The sequence below is a fragment of the Eumetopias jubatus genome, unplaced genomic scaffold (genome assembly GCF_037043125.1).
Source record: "Eumetopias jubatus isolate StellerSeaLion01/CBP00866 unplaced genomic scaffold, mEumJub1_p1.0 scaffold_2, whole genome shotgun sequence".
Taxonomy (NCBI): Eukaryota; Metazoa; Chordata; class Mammalia; order Carnivora; family Otariidae; genus Eumetopias; species Eumetopias jubatus.
The window spans coordinates 2205793-2219847 of NW_028274808.1; the positions used below are offsets into that span (position 1 = coordinate 2205793).

Sequence of the window (14055 nt, forward strand, 5' to 3'; positions counted from 1 at the left end):
TTTGCTTTTCTTTTTCAACATTCCTCTGGGTATTTGGGGTCTCTTCTGGTTCCATACAAATTTTAAGATTATTTGTTCCATTTCTTTGAAAAATGTGGATGGTATTTTGATGGGGATTGCATTAAATGTGTAGATTGCTCTAGGTAGCATTGACATCTTCACAATGTTTGTTCTTCCAGTCCATAAGCGTGGAACATTTTTCAATTTCTTTGTGTCTTCCTCTATTTCTTTCATGAGTATTTTATAGTTTTCTGAGTACAGATCCTTTGCCTCTTTGGTTAGATATATTCCTAGGTATCTTATGGTTTTGGGTGCAATTGTAAATGGGATCAACTCCTTGATTTGTCTCTCTTCTGTCTTGTTGTTGGTATATAGGAATGCCACTGATTTCTGTGCATTGATTTTATATCCTGCTACTTTACTGAATTCCTCTATGAGTTCTAGCAGTTTTGGGGTGGAGTCTTTTGGGTTTTCCACATAGAGTATCCTATCATCTGCAAAGAATGAGAGTTTGACTTCCTCTTTGCTGATTTGGATGCCTTTGATTTCTTTTTTTGTCTGATTGCTGTGGCTAGGACTTCTCATACTATGTTGAATAGCAGGGGTGATAGTGGACATCCCTGCTGCGTTCCTGACCTTAGGGGGAAAGCTCTCAGCTTTTCCCCATTGAGAATGATATCGGCTGTAGGTTTTTCATAGATGGCTTTATGATATTGAGGTATGTGCCCTCTATCCCTATACTCTGAAGAGTTTTGATCAAGAAAGGATGCTGTACTTTGTCAAATGCTTTTTCTGCATCTATGGAGAGGATCATATGATTCTTGTTCTTTCTTTTGTTAATGTATTGTATCACGTTGATTGATTTGTGGATGTTGAAACAGCCTTGCAGCCCAGGGATAAATCCCACTTGGTCATGGTAAATAATCCTTTTAATGTACTGTTGGATCTATTGGCTACTATTTTGGTGAGAATTTTTGCATCCATGTTCATCAAGGATATTGGTTTGTAATTCTCCTTTTTGATTGGGTCTTTGTCTGATTTTGGGATCAAGGTAATGGTGGCCTCATAAAATGAGTTTGGAAGTTTGCCTTCTATTTCTATTTTTTGGAACAGTTTCAGGAGAATAGGTATTAATTCTTCTTGAAATGTTTGGTAGAATTCCCCTGGGAAGCCATCTGGCCCTGGGCTTTTGTTTGTTGGGAGATTTTTCATGACTGCTTCAATTTCCTTAGTGATTATAGGTCTGTTTAGGTTTTCTATTTCTTTTTTGGTTCAATTTTGGTAGTTGATACATCTCTAGGAATGCATCCATTTCTTCCAGATTATCTAATTTGCTGGCATAGACTTGCTCATAATATGTTCTTATAATTGTTTGTATTTCTTTGGTGTAGGTTGTGATCTCTCCTCTTTCGTTCATGATTTTGTTGTTTTGGGTCATTTCTCTTTTCTTTTTGATAAGTCTGGTCAGGAGTTTATCTATCTTGTTAATTCTTTCAAAGAACCAGCTCCTCGTTTCATTGATCTGTTCTACTGTTCTTTTGGTTTCTATTTCATTGATTTCTGCTCTGATCTTTATGATTTCTCTTCTCCTGCTGGGTTTAGGCTTTATTTGCTGTTTTTTCTCTAGCTCCTTTAGGTGTAGGGTTAGGTTGTCTATTTGAGACCTTTCTTGTTTCTTGAGAAAGGGTTGTGTGCTATATACTTTCCTCTTAGGACTGCCTTTACTGCATCCCACAGATTTTGAACAGTTGTGTTTTCATTTTCATTGGTTTCCATGAATTTTTAAAATTCTTCTTTAATTTCCTGGTTGACCATTCATTCTTTAGTAGGATGCTCTTTAGCCTCCATGTATTTGAGTTCTTTCCGACTTTCCTCTTGTGATTGAGTTCTAGTTTCAAAGCATTGTGGTCTGAAAATATGCAGGGAATGATCCCAATCTTTTGGTACCGGTGGAGACCTGATTTGTGACGTAGGATGTGATCTATTCTTGAGAATGTTCCATGGGCACTAGAGAAGAATGTGTATTCTGTTGCGTTGGGATGGAATGTTCTGCATATGTCTGTGAAGTCCATTTAAAGTCTTTTATTTCCTTGTTGATCTTTTGCTTAGATGATCTGTCCATTTCAGTCAGCGGGATGTTAAATTCACCCACTAGTATTGTATTGTTGTCAATGTGTTTCTTTGCTTTTGTTATTAATTGCCTTATATAATTGGCCGCTCCCATGTTAGGGGCATTGATATTTACAATTGTTAGATCTTCTTGTTGGATAGACCCTTTAAGTAGGATATAGTGTCCTTCCTCATCTCTTATTACAGTCTTTGGTTTAAAATCTTCTATGTCTGATATAAGGATTGCCACCCCAGCTTTCTTTGGGTGTCTATTAGCATGGTAAATGGTTTTCCACACCCTCACTTTCAATGTGGGATGTCTTTGGGTCTAAAATGAGTCTCTTGCAGACAGCGTATTGATGGGTCTTTTTTATTAACCAATCTGATAGTTTGTGTCTTTTGATTGGGGCATTTAGCCCATTTACATTCAGGGTAACTATTGAAAGATATGAATTTAGTGGTGTTGTAATGGCTGTAAGGTGACTGTTACTGTATATTGTCTTTGTTCCTTTCTGGTCTATGCTGCTTTTAGTCTCTCTCTTTGCTTAAAGGACCCCTTTCAATATTTCTTGGAGGCCTGGTTTCGTGTTTGCAAATTCCTTTAGTTTTTGTTTGTCCTGGAAGCTTTTTATCTCTCCTTCTATTTTCAATGACAGCCAGCTGGATATAGTATTCTTGGCTGCATATTTTTCTCATTTAGTGCACTGAAGATATCATGTCAGTCCTTTCTGGCCTGCCAGGTCTCTGTGGATAGTTCTGTTGCTATTCTAATGTTTCAACAATTATAGGTTACATATCTCTTCTCCTGAGCTGTTTTCAGTATTTTCTCTTTGTCTCTGAGACTCGTAAGTTTTACTGTTAGATGTTGGGGTGTTGAACTAGTTTTATGCATTTTGACAGGGATTCTCTGTGCCTTCTGGATTTTGATGCCTGTTTCCTTCCTCACATTAGGGAAGTTTTCTGCTATAATTTGCTCCAATATACCTTCTGCCCCTCTCTCTCTTTCTTCTTCTTCTGGGATCCCAATTATTCTAATGTTGTTTTGTTTTATGGTATCGCTTATGTCTTGAATTCTGCCCTCATGATCCAGTAGTTGTTTATTTCTCTTTTTCTCAGCCTCTTTATTTTCCATCATTTGGTCTTCTATATTGCTGATTCTCTCTTCTGCCTCATTTATCCTAGCAGAGCCTCCATTTTTGATTTCACCTCATTAATAGCCTTTTTGATTTCGACTTGGTTAGATTTTAGTTCTTTTATTTCTCCAGAAAGCATTTCTCTAATAACTTCCATGCTTTTTTCAAGTCCAGCTAGGATCTTTAAAATCATGATTCTGAACTCTAGGTCTGATATCATACTAATGTCCGTATTGAGTCGGTCCCAGGCACACGGTACTACGTCTTGTTCTTTTTTTTGAGATGATTTTTTTCGTCTTCTCATTTTGTCCAGAGGAGAATAATGAATGAGAGAACAAAATCCTAACAGGTTAACAATGTCCCCAGAAAATATACTCTATACAAATCAGAAAAGACCTGCAACCAGGGGAAAAGAAAGGGAAAGAAAGAAAAAAGAGAAAAAAAAGAAAAAGATAAAAACAAAAAAAACAGAAGAAAACAAAAAACACAGAATATGATCAAATATGATCAGGCTAGTGCATAGATCAGTGCCACACACTTGATTTTGGGTATATTTTGGTCTGTTAGAAGAAAGTGCCTCCTAAAATTTTAAAGAAATAAAGACTTATATATGTACAAAATAAAGGTTGATACAATGGAGGGATGGAATTTGATTGTAAAGATGAAAAGTATAAAAAATTTTTAAAAAGGAATTGATAAGGTGCTTGAAAAAAAAAGGAAAGAAAGAAAAAAAAGGGAGAGAATGTGATCAGGCAGGAGACTAGAACAGAGCCATACAGTAGAGATTTAGGGTATATTTTGATTGTTAGAAGTAACTGTATCTCAAAATTTTAAAGAGAGAACAACTTTTATATATGCCAAAAATAAGGATAACTGAAGAGATAGAATATGACTCTAAAAATGAAAAATAAATTTTTTTTTAAAAAGGGATTAATAAGATGTTGGTTGAAAGAGGGAAAAAGAAAAATTAAAAGAAATAAGACAGTTAAAAAAATTAACTTTGAAAGGCTAATGAATCATGATAAAAAAGCCGTGAATTCTATGTGCAGTATTCCCCTAGCGCTGGAGTTCTCCCGTTCTCCTTGATCGGTAAACGTCGTCTTGGCTTGCTGGCTGTTCGTGCTGATCTTCTGGGGGAGGGGCCTGTTGCCGTGGTTCCCAAATGTCTTTGCTGGAGGCGGAACTGCCCCGCCCTTGTCGGTCCGGCCTAAGCAAGCTGCTCGGGTTTGCTCTCAGGAGCTTTTGTTCCCTGCAAGCTCTCGGTACAGCGTTGGAAGACGAGAGTGAAAATGGTGGCCTCCCAATCTCCACCCGGAGGAGCCGAGAACTCGGGGCCCCGCTCCTCAGTGCGCCCCCAGAGAAAAGCAGTCACTCCCGTGTCCCCGGTCTCCGGCCGCACTCCGTGCTCACCCGGCCTGTGGCCGAGCGTTTCTATCTCTGGCACCCGACCCCGTGTGGAGTCTCCAAACCCAGCAGATCCCTGCGGTGCGCTCCTGCGCCGCTCCTCCCGGGGGAGGAAGGGGAGTCTCCCCGGATCTGCCGCTTGTTGGGTCCCTGCTGGAGGAGCAGTGGCCCGACTGGGCCGCGGATCACAGTTTATGGCCACCCCGAGCTGAGAGCCCGCGACTCTGCTCCGTCTCTGCAGCCGGCTTCCCCGCCCCGATCCCTGGGAGCTCTGCCGCACTCAGGCTCCCCCGGTCTTTCTGTGACCCCGAGGGGTCACACTGTCCTTCGAGGGTTCCACCCCCCGCTTAGCCACTGGAACGACGTCCCTCCGCGGAGCCGACTTCTAAAAGGTCCGATTTTGTGCTCCGCGGCTCTAGCACTTGCCAGAAGCGGCCGACGGAGGCCCCTCCCCCGCCGTCTATCCTCCCGAATATCGCCTCGGATTCACTTCTCCGCACGTCCTACCTTCCAGTAAGTGGTCGCTTCTCTGTTCAGAGAGTTGTTGCTACTCTCCTCTTCGATCTCCTGTTGAGTTCGTAGGTGTTCGGAATGGTTTGATCCCTATCCAGCTGAATTCCTCAGACCAGATGAAATCTAGGTCTTCTACTGCTCTGCCATTTTGCTCCCTTACTTACACATCATTTCTGATTGTCCCTCTGAACCAGCCAAACAGTAGGGACCCTCAGGGGGCCGTGAGCGTGCCTGCCGGAGCTGTACAATCAACTCAAGAAGGTGGTGACACAGCAGACTTCAAACAGTCCTGCAAGGCCGCCTGAGCTCAGAGACAGCGACGGGAGGGCTGAAGTGGTGAGGAGGGTTTCAGGAGCAGGGGTGCCCGGGGTCAGTCTGGGGGAGGCAGAGAGGAGGCCAGGCCGGCCCTGCTGCCACCTGTGCTGAATGCTGGCGGTTGGACAAACAGGGAGGTGCCCGCATCCGGAGGACGGGGATGGGCTGTCAGAGACATCCGGAGCCCTTCCAGGCTGGGCACAAGGGTTTAGAAACAGTGCCCATGGGGTGCCTGGGTGGCTCAGTTGGTTAAGCGACTGCCTTCAGCTCAGGTCATGATCCTGGAGTCCCGGGATCTAGTCCCACATCGGGCTCCCGGCTCAGCAGGGAGTCTGCTTCTCCCTCTGACCCTCCCCCGTCTCATGTGCTCTCTCTCTCTCTCTCTAATAAATAAACAAAATCTTAAAAAAAAAAAAAACCGTGCCCAATGCTCGGGAGGTGAACTCAGATGAACTAGGCAAAGAGGCTCTTTTGCTCGTATCCACATCCTGAACGCTGTTGAGACAGTGGCCTTTGGAACGCCGGGCTCTGAATGTGAGCGTCTGTCAGAGAATGCGCACTGTTTACAGGTTTTCCGTAAAGCCACCTTCAGATGCACATTCTTTCTGAATTCTTAGTAAGGAGAGCGTTCTACACAGAGTGTGCTTTCTGAGGGCTGAGGAGTTTCCCTGGGTGACCCTGTTGTCCTTGCTGCCGACCACAGATGGCTGGTGTTTGTTCTGCTCGTCTTGCTTCCTGGGCCTCTGCCCCTGCAGGGCTGAGATCAGGGTTCAGGTGGGAAGACCCTGCCGGACCCCCCGTGGGGCTCACAGGGAGGAGGAGCGTGTGCAGGGAGCGTCCTGCGGGTTACCCCGGGAGTCATGAGCAGTCACTAGAGAGAAGACTCCTGAGCCCCGGGGCCTCGCATGCACCATTCCCTGCGTTTGAGGTGACTCATTCTCTGGATGTGGTCCTTCTGGCCCCACAACCCCTGCTTCGTTTTCAGATATTGTCTCATCCAAGGCTGGAGAAGGCGTCGTCCATCAGCCACCATAAATCATTCTGGTGTCTGTGAGTTCATCACAAACGAGGACAGTGGGGTGTGAGAGAAAGCTGATCTTCGGATGGGCTGGGTGGTGCAGGGACGTGTCCCCAACCAGATGTTGTTGGGAGGGGACTACAGTGTGGTGGTGGCGGACCGGGGCCGGCAGGGCGCCACGGATGGCGAAATGAGCTGGTCGGTGAGAATCTCACACACATTTATTTGGTCTTTACCGCCTGCCGGGCGCACAGGTGCTAGGCAGAAAGGGTGGGGACAGTTTGAGCTCTGAAGGCCTCACCGTCCAGCAGGATAGGCAGGCGGTGGGTGGACACTTGGGCCGGGGTGAGGTCTGCCCTGGAAGGGGGGGCATTCGTGGCAGGCATGTTACGGGAAGGGCACCCAGCCGGCTCCAAGGGCAGGTCCTGGTAGGACCTCCCTGGACCAGTCTGGGGGGGATGGGGAACCCCGTGTGAGAGGCTGCACCAAGCTGTGGCCTCAGGAGTGAGGGCAGCACAAGGTGCCAGACTTGCCGAGGAAACACATACTCTTCTGGAAAGTCTGTACACCTGACACCCAGCTTCAGTGGCCTGGTCCACGCAACAGCCTTGAAGCCATGGTTCTGAGTCCTCAGAGCTGGGGACAGCATGGTGCTTGATGGTTGGTTGTTGCTGGCCACCTGTGTTGCGTGGTCCGCATGGGGTATGCTGACATGCACACTGTTTCCCTCCCCATGTCCTTAATCGTCTCGTGCTAGATGCTTGTTCTTGGGTGTGTGCAGTCCTTGCTGGAGTCTTCCGGGAGGGGGCGGCTCCCGCACAGAACACGGGCTGCATCCCGAGTGGGTGCGTGTGTCCCTTGGTTTGTGTGCGGTTCACCAAGAGGTTTCCTGCGTTTAATTTCATTTTGCGTTTTTGTGTATGTCACAGTCCGTGAAGAGGTAGTGGTTGATGCAACTGTCAAAGTCAGAGATAAAACCGGGAGAAGGAGTTTCACTGTAGCATTGATTCTGTACCTCCACCATTGCTTCCAGAAACACAGAATTAAATGCGACAAAGCAACTGGCCTTATTGAGATGGTCATGGACCGATTCACTATTGAGAATGAAGGCACCTACACTGTGCAGATTCACGATGGAAAAGCCAAGAATCAGTCCTCCCTGGTTCTCATTGGAGACGGTACACTATCCTGAGTGGTTTTGTATGCCCATGAAAAAAAAATTCACAGGAAATTGTTTTGACTACACAGAGGCAAACATCTTTCATTTCTTTTTCCCCTGAATATTGGCTTTAGCGTTCAAGGCTGTCCTAGACGAAGCTGAATTTCAAAGAAAGGAATTCCTCAGGAAGCAAGGTAGGTACTGGACTCGCCCCCCAGGAGCCCGAGCGGACTCAGCATTGAATGTTTGTTTACGGCAGATTTGGTTCAATGCTGAAAGGCTGTAAATGCTGTTTTAAATAATCATGAGGTTAGACTATTTCTCATCTGTAGAAACTTGGGTATTTTTCTGTTCTTTGCACGTTACATTTATTTTCATTTGTGTTTTGTCTTGCTTCTACCTTTAAAAGCCCCAGAATCTACTGTTTAGTATTTCCTGTTATTGTGAGTCAAGGACATGGTCAGGGTGGCCAGGCCGTGTGGTCGACCTGCTAACTACCTCGTCTCTCCTGTTCGCTGCTGAGACGGAGGTGATCCCAGACCCTCCTTTCTCCTCTGGGTGAGACACTTGGACGACTGGGCCGCGTGACAGATGACAGACGACTGTAGGCGCCCCCCAGGGACGCGCGTTTTATTCCTGCCATGCCCCACAAAACCATCAGGGTCAGCCAGCTGCTCCCTCAGTCTCTCTTGTCCACATGCACATTTCCATCTCTCTGTGGTCTGGCCATCCCACAGTGACATGACTTTCCACGGTCACCTCTGCAACCTGGGGGCGCCGTCCGAAGTCCGAGCGGGGTCTTCAGGCCTCCCTGTTCCTGTCGTGAGTGTGTGCGCCCCACGGCACCCCTAGCATACTTCACCTGAGCCAGTGTTCTGGAGGCTGTGACCTGGGGCGCCTGGGGACCGCGGCTGTCTGTTCTGTATCTTCCTACAGGGCAGTGCTCAGTACTTACCACGTGAATGACGTGGGTGGGGACGTGGAAACATCACTGTATTCTCATACAGCACAGCTTATTCTTCTGCCAAAAATGCATTCACAAATATATATACGTGTGTGTGTGTGTGTGTATTTGTGTTTTCCTTTTCTTTCCCTTTTTAAAAACTGTCTCTCCGCAATTTTCCCCTCAGGCCCTCATTTTGCTGAGTATCTGCACTGGGATGTTACAGATGAATGTGAAGTTCGACTTGTTTGTAAGGTGAGGACTCGGCTCCAACGAGAGAGCAGTAAGCTCTCGTTCACGGGGTGGCAAGAGACCTTTTGGGGAAGCATCTGCCGTTGGTCATAGGATGCGAGAAAACACAGCGTGCTGGGCGTGCTGCGTGACTTTGAGTCTCGTGGATGTTTCCTACGTAGACTCCAGTCTCTGTTCTTCATGAAAAGAATACAGTGTGGTGGCATGCAAAAGAAGATTCAAGGAGGCATTTTAAAATATTTAAGATTTTTAGGAAGTGAACATATGGAAAGTACACTACAATGAAATTCATCTGGTAATTTCCATGCTGCTCACATGACTTTATGCTCACATAAGAAGTTATGTTTTGGGAAGAAGATGCTCCTTAAGTTTTGTTCTAACAATTGAGTAATGAAGTAAGCCTTAGTTCCTACTGAATATAAAAATCTGTATTTGGGGGAACAGACTTTAAGGAGCATCTATCTGCTACATGAGCAGTGCTATAGGAGAACCTGGGGGAAGATCAATAATGCATTGTTTTTTCCCATAAGAAGGTAATACTAACGTTGATATGGTGATCATTTCACAGTATCGGGATGTACCATATCATCATGTTGTATCCCTTAAACTTAAGTGATGTTATATGTTAATTATATCTCAATAAAGCTAGGGACAAAATGTTAAGGGGTGAAGGCAAAGGAAAGTGGGGTAAGGGATGGAGCAGCATTCACCTGAGGGGACGAGAATGGACTGATCAGGAATATAGTGTGAGGGGCTGGTGCGCAGGGGCCAGAGTGAGGATGAGCGTGACAATGGGGTCACTGTGGGGTGGGCCACGGGGCCGCCGGCTCCTCAGTGTAGCTGAGGGTCAGATGAGGGACCTGGGGCTAGTGCAGGGGGCTGACGTGAAGCCTGGGCAGCATAGAGCCGTGGGACTGGGGATTTGAGGAAAGGTGGTGTGCAGGCGGGTGGTGGGGGGTGGTCTGGGGCCATGGGAGGGCCGCGCACACCCTGGGTAAGTGTCAGGTAGACCTTGAGATGCTGTGGTTACATTAATCTTTCCCACGAGTCCAGGCTCATTGTTCATGGTGGTGATGAAGTACTAATTAGATTTCCTGTTTCCATCTCTTTTTATGTGCGTGTTAATAACTAAAGCTAAAGTTTTGATATTTAACGTGCTTGAGGTTGTTATAAATTCATTTCAGAAAAATACCTAGAATTTTTTTTCTTTTCATAGTGAGTTTCTTACCCCAGTATTTTAAAAGGAAGCCTCAGAGACAAAATCATTTAAAATAAAAGACGTTTACTGATACAGAAATTGCATGGGTCTGTTCAACAAATGAAAACACAGTAGGTATTTGCAGGGAAAACCTCGAAAGCTCACTGAGGATAGGCTGTTTACTTGGGAAACAGGATGAGAAAGACAGTAGTCTTTTCAAATAATTGTCAGATGAAGAAAGGGTGTGTATCTTCAGGTTTTTAGACCTCAGCACTGCCCAAATCAGTTCTTTGGATCCCCAGCAGCTACGGGCGCCAGTCCCGGCAGACGGGCTCTCTTACCGTCGGTTCGTTCTCTGTTTCTGATCGTGTGGCATCAAGCGCATGCTTACGCAGCCATGGGGCACATGGGAATTCTCCTTCCCGGGGCGTTCTGAGATCATCCTACTGCCACACACCCTCTGTAAATACGTGATGATATTTCAGGGTCCCTGGCCGAAGTGAGTCAAAAGTTTTTAAACACAGATATTGGAGAAACTGAACACATAGTAACTGAGATTTGGGCATTTTGTAGTTTAACACACTTACTTTGTACAATTGTGTCTCTAGCTCCTGTGATTCTGTAAATTATTGTACATAGTTTTCCCCTTAGTAATACGTTAGATAATTTTTTAAATGTACTTGCATAACAAAACATATGGAGAAAATTAATGCAAAGGTACGTACATTCATAATATAACATCACAGAAAACCATCTTTTATATTTATTTATTTATAAAACTATCTTTTAAAAGAAAAGTTTACCATAAATCTCAGTCAGACACAGAAGAAAATCTAGAGAGTTCTCGTACAGCAGACGTGGGGACTGGGGTGTTCCCTCTTGGAGACCGAGTCAGGCGTGTGCCAGATGATGTCTTGGGGGTCTTGTTACCCTCTTTTCTAGGCATTTATGTACGTTTTCAGTGCCTGTATTTAAGGAGCAGAAGGGAGAAGTCACAGAGAGTACAGAGGAAAGACCACTCCTTGCAGGGCATGAGGACCTCCAAGCTACGGGACAACGATGCCAGTGGAGGATGTCTGTTTCAGAGGACAGAGATCGGAGCTCACCAGAAAGGGTTGTCTTTAGCACTCAAGCACCCGTGATTTAAAACTTCTGGGAAAACCAGGGTAAAAGGGGAGGTAGCACTGAATTGAGATAAAGGACGTAAGGGTTGGGTTGGCACTGGAGTATGGGCACCAAGATTTTGAAGTATTAGGGGAAGGAGGTTGTCTGTCTGGCTACAGTCCATCTGCCATTGATTGCCAACTCATGGTCCTGCCTTGGGAATGGAGCTCCTGCATCCCGGTCCAGGGGGGACACTCCGTCCACGGACTCAGCAAGTGTTTGTAGGCTCATTTGTAGGACACACGCTGCCGTGTCCTGGGGTGCAAATGCGAGCAGTGCGTTCCGGATCCCTGCTGTCCAGGGACTGTGCTCTGGGTGGTCACTGGTTACCCGGCTCAGGGCCGGCGTGGGCGTTCTGACCTGTGCGGACTACAACATGACCAGAACCAGTCATGCTGTCTGAATACTTGTAATTTTATTTTCTTTGTCATTGACATCACTTCTGCTGAGTCTGTATGGGGTATAAATGCAGAATCATCCGTCTCAAATAGTCTGTTGTGGCCAGTTCGTTCCATTCGTAAGAACCAGGCTTGTTTCTCATCTGTGGGATGTACACATCAGGGTGTATGAATCAAAATGCTTCCTCATCTTTGGAATTCTGCAAAGCTTAGTGTCAAATCTGAGCTTATATTACAGACTAAATTGTGAGGAAATTTAGTAGAAGGAAAGTTACCATTCTCATTGGGCTTATTTGGTGTTACGGTTTTATCCCTTCTATACAGATACATCTGAAATGTCATACTGCCAAAAAAGCAGCCACTGAACAGTTTTATAGCCCTCTAAGAATATTTCCCATTATTTACAAATTTAAAATACACTGCTTACAACTTGTTTTTATTACTGACATTTCATATAAATCAAAAGCTCCTCACACAATCTAATTTCATGGGCTATGATGATTTGTCCTTCTGTGCACAATGGTGAGGGCTTAATTAATTTAGAAGCTGGAATTTAGAAATGTAACTGCCATTATTAGGACTGACACCTTTTCCATGAGCTTCTGTCTGAGGCTATAATAAAAATTGATGGTATTTTTTTTAAATGCTGTGATTTAAAATCCAGAGACTTTTTTTTTAAGATTTCATTTATTTATTTGATAGAGAGATAGCGAGAGAGAGCATGAGCAGGTGGCCGAGGGAGAAGCAGGCTCCCCGCAGAGCAGGGAGCGCAATGTGGGACTCGATCCCAGGATCCTGGGATCATGACCTGAGCCGAAGGCAGACGCTTAACGACTGAGCCACCAAGGATCCCCTCCAGAGACATTTTTTCTTAAAAGCCGGAGTTATTCACATCCTAACCATCAGATTTCGGCCTTGTAGGTTGCAAACACCAAGAAAGAGACAGTTTTCAAGTGGCTGAAGGATGATGTACTGTATGAAACAGAAACGTTGCCGGATCTGGAGAAGGGAGTCTGCCTGCTGCTCATACCCAAGGTACGCCGTGTTGCATGGAGCAGGATGGAGGTCAAACTAAGGCGGGTATTTCAGATAACTTGTAAATCCTGCAGTAGCTCCCATTTTTAATCCTGAGTTTCCATGGTTTGCAAAGGGAGTGTATTATCTATCATTTATTACATTTTCTGTCTTGGCATTGATCTTACATGCATGCGAGATATGTTTTATTTGCAGTTGTCCAAGAAGGACCTCGGTGAATATAAGGCAACCTTGAAAGATGAGAGAGGTCAAGATGTCTCTGTCCTTGAGATAGCTGGCAAAGGTAAAATAAAACCTTCTTTGTCCTCCGCCAAAGAAATTCATTTTGCCAACAGGATGCAGTGTGCTAGGAAGGCACATCCATCTATATCCTGCAGATGCACGCTCTTTCCTTAGCAGTAACGCAGAAGAAAAAAAATAAATCTGTACTTTACTTCCATTCAGACCTGCTTCAGTGTTTTGGAAAAATGCGTGGTGTTATTTTGCGTTTATAGGGAATGTCATTTTAGTCCATCATCATAAGCCAAATTTTCTCCCATTACTAATGTAGTTAAAATGATTGAAACAGAGGGGAAGTGATTCAGTTAAATGTATAGTTGGATTTATGTGGAGTAAGATTTCCTTGTTCCTTGCATAGAAAGTGAACAGGTTGGAGGGATTTATGACCCACAGGAGCCTTTATGGATAAATGTTGCTATTTTAACGTTTCATTTTTCAAATGAACATCACAACTTCCTGTATCAATTTAATTAAACATGAAAATGCTGCCTTCTGATAAAAATATATATCATAACGGTACATTTCCCTTCTTCCTTTCAGTATACGAGGACATGGTTTTGGCAATGAGCAGAGTCTGTGGTAAGTAAATGCCTACGGATTTCCAGGGTATGTGTGGTGCCGAGATCCCCATTTTCTGAGATGAGAACTGAGCCTGCAAAGGGGTGGCTGGGGCAGGCCTCCCGCTGCGCCCTGACGTGATCCAAAGGGGTTTGCCGCACTATATTTAGAATCTGTATTTTATATATATATATATTAAAAAAAAAACCAGTTTGGACCTCCTGATTAGCCACTTTTTCCGATTTGCCTTACCTTCATTTAGATGATTGCTTTGTACATAATTGCTCTCAGCATCTTTATTACCAGTGTTGAACAGCAATAATGAATTTTAAACCTCTGGCTTTGCATCATGTGTATGAAACCCTTTTTTAGCTTTGCAAATACATTCTCCCTCTCCACTTCCCCTTCCACAGCAATCGTGAGAACAAAGAGGGGGGTTAGTAATTCAGTAACAACAGCTCCTATTTGGGTCGAGCTTTGTGCTAAGAATGACAACATTTTATTACTGTGGGCTTTCTAGAGAGGCCCTAATTTAGATCTTCAGAGCTGGTGTTGGGGGGTGGGGGCGGGGCCCAGC

General features: G+C 44.9%; 1 protein-coding gene across 1 annotated transcript in view; it reads left to right on the plus strand.

The window, feature by feature from the left end:
* Nucleotides 1-14055, plus strand: part of MYOM2 (myomesin 2) — an 80680-nt gene that overhangs the window by 49411 nt on the left and 17214 nt on the right. Inside the window, exons 25-30 of the mRNA XM_028099839.2 lie at nucleotides 7526-7670; nucleotides 7786-7845; nucleotides 8782-8849; nucleotides 12528-12641; nucleotides 12837-12924; nucleotides 13461-13499. Coding sequence (XP_027955640.2) covers nucleotides 7526-7670; nucleotides 7786-7845; nucleotides 8782-8849; nucleotides 12528-12641; nucleotides 12837-12924; nucleotides 13461-13499 — 514 coding nt within the window. The remainder of the gene's footprint in view (nucleotides 1-7525; nucleotides 7671-7785; nucleotides 7846-8781; nucleotides 8850-12527; nucleotides 12642-12836; nucleotides 12925-13460; nucleotides 13500-14055) is intronic.